This window comes from Astyanax mexicanus, chromosome 8, assembly GCF_023375975.1.
Source record: "Astyanax mexicanus isolate ESR-SI-001 chromosome 8, AstMex3_surface, whole genome shotgun sequence".
In the NCBI taxonomy this organism is placed as follows: domain Eukaryota; kingdom Metazoa; phylum Chordata; class Actinopteri; order Characiformes; family Acestrorhamphidae; genus Astyanax; species Astyanax mexicanus.
The window spans coordinates 57616765-57622421 of NC_064415.1; the positions used below are offsets into that span (position 1 = coordinate 57616765).

Genomic DNA, 5657 nt, shown 5'->3' on the forward strand with positions numbered 1-5657 from the left:
AATAAAAACAATAATACATTAATTGAATCAAATCAAATCAAATTTATTTGTAAAGCGCTTTTTAAACTGATGTTGTCACAAAGCAGCTTTACAGAAACATGATCACGATTAGCCTTAAAGAAGGCTTATTATTATACGGTAGTTCATGATTACAAAACAAATCATAAAAACAGAAGAACTTTCTATTTTTTATTATATTGATTCAACTTAAAAACTGACGATGTGGTTAGAAACTTAAAATACATAGGAAATCTTTGCGTTTGGATTTTTTTGTTTGTGAATAAAATATTTTGCGAGTAGAATATAAAAATGTACATTATACGATAAACTAATAAAACAAATATATAACGGCACCGTTTAACGTCATGGCTTAGTCCCGCCCCACCGTGACGCAAATAAACCCTTTCGAGCGCATGCGCAGCAGCGTCACAGCGCGGGACAGTTAGCTAGCTAGTTGTTAGCCATTTGATTTGGTTTAAATTAGAGCGTTTTATTTTATTTTCTTACATTAAACACAAAACAGCGCGATAATGAACACGTCCAGCTTCACTCCGGGCGCGAGTGCAGAAGGGCCGGATAAAGTAGACATGTCTCTCGGTGAGTTTACGGTAAAACACCAACATTTCGGGGAAGCTAAGCGGCTAACGGTGTCAACCTCTACGTTATATATTATTTACCCTTAACACTCTAGTGATGTTCTAAATTATATGCCCGTAACACTCTACTGCTATTATATAGTATATACCCTTAACACTTTACTGCTATTATATGTTACATACCCTTAACACTCTACTGATATTATATATTATACACCCGTAACACTCTACTGCTATTAAATAGTATATATCCATAACACTTTACTGTTATTTTATATTATGTACCCTTAACACTCTACTGATATTATATAGTGTATACCCTTAACACTTTACTGCTATTATATATCCTTAACACTCTACTGATATATATTATATACCCTTAACACTTTACTACTGTTATATAGTATGTACCCTTAACGTTCTACTGATAGAAACACAGCCTTATTAAATAAACAGCTTTATTAAAGAGATCCGTTCATTTAAAACCTTCTGAATGTGCATTAAACTTTAGTAAGTTCAAGTACGGTATCTATCTGTTGATCTGACGGTTTCTGATTGACTGTGTCTATCTGTATTACTGTCTCTGACTGTCTTATCTGTTTGTCTAGCTTTCTGTCTGATTGTCTGTCTGACTGTCTGTGTGTATCTATCTAACTAACTGTCTGACTGTTTAAAAGGGGTCCACATACTTTTGGACAATATATTCACACCTGAATATGTAATGTGCTTGATCTTCTATGTCTATATTTTTTTCACTGGTATTCCCCCTCACAGATGACATAATTCGATTGAATAAGAAGCAGAAGCAGCTTCAGAGCCACAAGTCTGCCCTCAAAAAGCACAAGTTGGCAGTGAGGGGCCGTTTAAACCAGGGAACGAGAATGACCACACCGCTACAGAGGGGTCAGTCTATAATCCTTCACATACAGTACACTAAATTACTTCTTGCATTGATTAATTTGCTCTATCTCTTATATCTCTTATATATATTAATTGCAATGTATTTATTTTCTTTTCAGGAGGAGGAGCGGGTAAACTGTTTGTCCGTGGCCAGAAGTTTGTACCCCCACCTGGGGGAAAGCGTCGCGGGCAGGGGGTCATCACTGGCCTGGCAGCGAGGAAAACAGCTCTCCTAAAAGGTGTCAGTCCACTAAACCGGCCAGCACTGAATCGAATGCCTCGAAACAGACGGACACCCAGTCGACTAGGCAACGGCAGAGTAACTGTAAACCACTCAGCATTTCCTCAGGTATCATCTGTTTTCACAGTCAGTCATAATTTATCCTATGCATTTAAGCCCTCCATGGCAGTGAACACACACACACACACACACACACACACACACAACACACACTCTTAAACTAGTGAATTGGGCTTATGAACACACCTGGATGGTTTGCACCTGATAAGCAATTTGGGATTGGATTTATGGAGTCATATATAGGCCTATCACGATAGCATAATAAAGCAAATGTACCATTTTAAATACAATAAAATGGAAGTTTTACCAAATTTCTTAGTCAGATTATTTTGCCACGAAATGTGCGTTATTTTTCATTTGCGTGCGTTTATGTGTTAATCTTGTTGCTTTGTCGTTTCCAGAGAACAAGGCCGTTTGTTGCGCAGCGTGAATCTCAGCGCAGGCAGACGTACACACAGAGGTGGCCATACACACAGCGGGACACACAGAAAGCGCCGCCCCACATGACCCGCAGACCCTTCCAGCTCCACAGGAAATGGTACGCACATGTAATGATGTACATTAAGTCTTTAAAGATTTCTCTCCTGAAAACTGTTTATTTTTTGGGTGAGTAAATGGCAGTAAGCTTAGATTCCTAGTTATATCTAGCAGTAATGCTGGAGCATTAGCATAAGTACTAGCGGCTAACTGCTAGCAGCCTGACAAGGGTTCACTGAGGAACCTTGAGTGTTCTGGTAGCTTAAAGCAATATTAGCTAGCGGTTTGTTCCACGTAGCTTTGTTTAACAGGGTAATCACACAGACTACAGTCTGATATACTCACCTCTGACCAGCAAAAGAGGTAGCGCTAAGCGTGGTTAGCGAGTAATGCTAATGCTGCTCCAGCAGTGCTAGCCAGGGTTAGCAGCAGGCTACAGGCCGATTAATACTCACCTCTGAAACTCCTGTATAGTGCTGTACTTAAGTGGAAAAGCTTAACTGCTCCTTAATACCTGATTGGTGGAATTCATACAAAAAGAGCACCGGATTATAATGCACACTGAAGTTTTTTGGGAAAATTAAAATGATTTGAATTGTTTAAAGCTTCTTGGTTCTTTTTTTGTTCCACCAGGAATGGTCCTCCAGTTCATGAGTCACATAGAGAGGCACGCCAGGCCACCTTCCTGTCCAGAAGAGGCCTAAAGGTACAGAGTAAATTTAGTTTACCCGTCCTGCTGTTTAAGTGTTCCTAACTCGCATTAATATTACAGGTGGTCTTATCTGTTAGTGTCACACCGGGGCCACGGCCTGGATTCAAACAGGGAAGTAGTAATGTGGGCGATGCAGAGTTGACACGGCAGAACTGCATGTTTGAGTGGTCTAGAGAAGGCTGAAGTGTTGAGCGGTATGTGTTTTGTGTTTTAATAGGTCCAAACTCATGTGCAGAAAACAGCCCCATCAACACAGAGAACACAAAGGACCCGGCCGTAAGTCACACACTCTCTCTAGTAATCAATATTTGGTGGAATAACCCTGATTTTTAATGTTCTCCTCCACCAGTCTTACACACTGCTTTTGGGTGACCTTATGCTGCGCCTGTTGTTCGATGGCTTGTGACCATCCAATGAAAACCTCTGGGATGTGTAATCAAGAGGAACACGGATGATCACAAGCCATCAAACCACCAAAACTGAGTTGCTTGAATTTTTGCATCAGGAGTAAAGCAGCATAAAGTTATCCAAAAGCAGTGTGTAAGACTGGTGGAGGAGAATATGATGCCAAGATGCATGAAAAAAAAAATGTGATGAAAAACCACCAGGGTTATTCCACCAAATATTGATTTCTGAACTCTTGATTGATTTTTATTCTTGAATAATGTTTAATATTAAAATAATTGTGCACCTATGCATTTCTCTCTTGTGATCACCAGGTGGCGCACTCCTCAGAACAACACCGGCATTCTCACAGTGTCAATTGACAACCCCACTGCCAGAACTCAGCCTGAGTACGTTTACAGTGATCTTGGTATAGTTTGCTAAACGTGTTCTTCTGTACAGTGGTTTGAGATGTTTTAGTCCAGCGTGGGGCGTAGTTTTCACTTTTCTATACAGTTTTAAATTAATTTTAATTGATTTGCAACAATAGCTGAGACAAAAAAATAGAAAGAAAATGCTCCAGTAGCCTAAAAACGCACTCTGAAATGTTGTAGGACGGCGGGATTATGAGCAACGAGTGCTGAAACTGCATGTTTATGATTTTTGCTGAGTACAAATATATGTTTTTTGTGATAGGCCGGCCCACTCGTGGTCTCTCCACCCCTCTACCCCAGCCCCTCCCCCTACCCCTGCAGAGGAGCCTGAGAGAAAACCGCCTAAAGGAGTTGCTTTGCAGTTTGACATCAACAGTGTGGGAAAACAGGTACTAACTTTCCACTTAGAGCTCCACTACACTAGTGATAGTTATAGACTGGAATTCATAGTGGATACTAATGTAATTCATAACTAATTTTTGATGATTCATAGTAGGTACTTGTTTCAGGACAGATTATCATGGTTTATACTGTCATGAAAAACTTGGAAAAGTCATGGATAATTTCCAGGCCTGGATAAGTTTTGAAAAAATAAAAATAAACAAAAGTTTTGGAAAAGTCATGGAAATTTGATCTAAAAATCTTTGTGTTTTTTTTTTATTGATGGAGAACTACAAATATGTGAGCTAATTCAGCTATGAATCATGAACAAAAAAAAAAAATCTCTGTGTTAATTTTTAGTTTTTTTCCCCTTTTTTTTTTTTTTTTAAACAGACCACGATGACACTGAACGAGCGATTCCGGATTCTGAAGGACAAACGCATCGCAGCATCGAAGCAGAGCAGCAAAGGAGGACGATTCGTCACTGTTGGCTAACTACGAGCCCTACGGACCAATAAGAGAGACTTACTGAGGTCACATGTTTCTTTTGACCCAATCTCAGAGCAGTAAACTGACCCAAACCCCGCCCAGACAGAGAGACAGAGCGGCCACGTTAGCTCCAGCGCTCCGGACCGGCTAATGGAGCGCTGTTTATGAGCGATGTTGTGTTTAATTTCCTGGGCTGAAGAGATGCTTTGAAACCTGGAGGCCCTGACGCTCTGATTCAACAATGTTTTTGAGCTTTTTCATGTTTGTATTTGGCTGCAATTCCTTCTTTTCTCAAAGCCAGTGTTCCTGTGTTTGGGTTATATTTTGTGTTCCCTGAGCAACTTTTACATCAGTTAGATCAGATGATAAAGTTTAGTTTTGTTTTTTATGAAGAGGGGAGCTGCTCGGGGTCGATGAAGAAGAGACGGGTGCTTTGTTGAAAAGAGAATTTTGGTTGTTGTTTTTTTTTTCTTGTCCAACAGAAGTGTTTTAAACATTTGTTTTATAATGTTTCATTAAATAAATGGAATATTGTCTTTCCTGATGCTGTCTGTCATCTCCATACAGTTATTGATGCTGAAGTGATGTTCACTTTGTTTGTGTGTTTGGTGCACGGAGCTCCTAAAAAAAGGAAATAAATATATAGAAAATAAATCCAGTATTGTAGTAAAAGCTTTAGGATTTCTCACAGTAAAATAGGGACTGTTATCTCTGAGCACTTTTCCTATTTGTATAAAAAAACTTTGGTAAGGATGTTGGAAGAAAAAAATCTTACTTTTTGACATAATTTAAAATATAAAATGATTTACAGGTAATTCTTAACTTTTAAAGTGTGGAAAAAAAAACACCAACAGTGTTACCTCGAGGAAAAGGCTGGGAAACACCCAAGTCTGTATGAGCTTTGAGGTACTTACGAGTGAGGGTAAACAAACATTTCAATAATAATTCTTCCAGTTGAGAGTTAAATAAATCCTCAGCCACTG

General features: G+C 39.2%; 1 protein-coding gene across 2 annotated transcripts; it reads left to right on the forward strand.

Annotated features, from left to right (window-relative positions):
- Positions 1-398: 398 nt before the first annotated feature.
- Positions 399-5218, forward strand: LOC103044038 (UAP56-interacting factor). 2 transcript variants are annotated; one of them, XM_049482030.1, is made up of 10 exons: positions 399-597; positions 1371-1499; positions 1616-1845; positions 2199-2335; positions 2908-2980; positions 3047-3095; positions 3202-3262; positions 3706-3780; positions 4067-4193; positions 4579-5218. In XM_049482030.1, exons 1-10 carry the CDS (start codon positions 531-533, stop codon positions 4678-4680), a joined length of 1050 nt encoding a protein of 349 aa, XP_049337987.1. In that variant the 5' UTR covers positions 399-530; the 3' UTR covers positions 4681-5218. The 2 variants fall into 2 exon arrangements, with proteins under 2 accessions (XP_049337987.1, XP_007229230.3); XM_007229168.4 differs by lacking the exon at positions 3047-3095 and having other exon boundaries at positions 400-597; positions 3204-3262.
- Positions 5219-5657: the final 439 nt, after the last annotated feature.

Bases quoted from the DNA above. Each gene is read 5' to 3' on its own strand.
- LOC103044038 (XM_049482030.1), top strand. From the start codon at position 531: ATGAACACGTCCAGCTTCACTCCGGGCGCGAGTGCAGAAGGGCCGGAT. The intron at 2,336-2,907 runs GTACGCACATGT...TTGTTCCACCAG, and splicing joins TTCCAGCTCCACAGGAAATG to GAATGGTCCTCCAGTTCATG. The intron at 3,781-4,066 runs GTACGTTTACAG...TTTTTGTGATAG, and splicing joins ACTGCCAGAACTCAGCCTGA to GCCGGCCCACTCGTGGTCTC.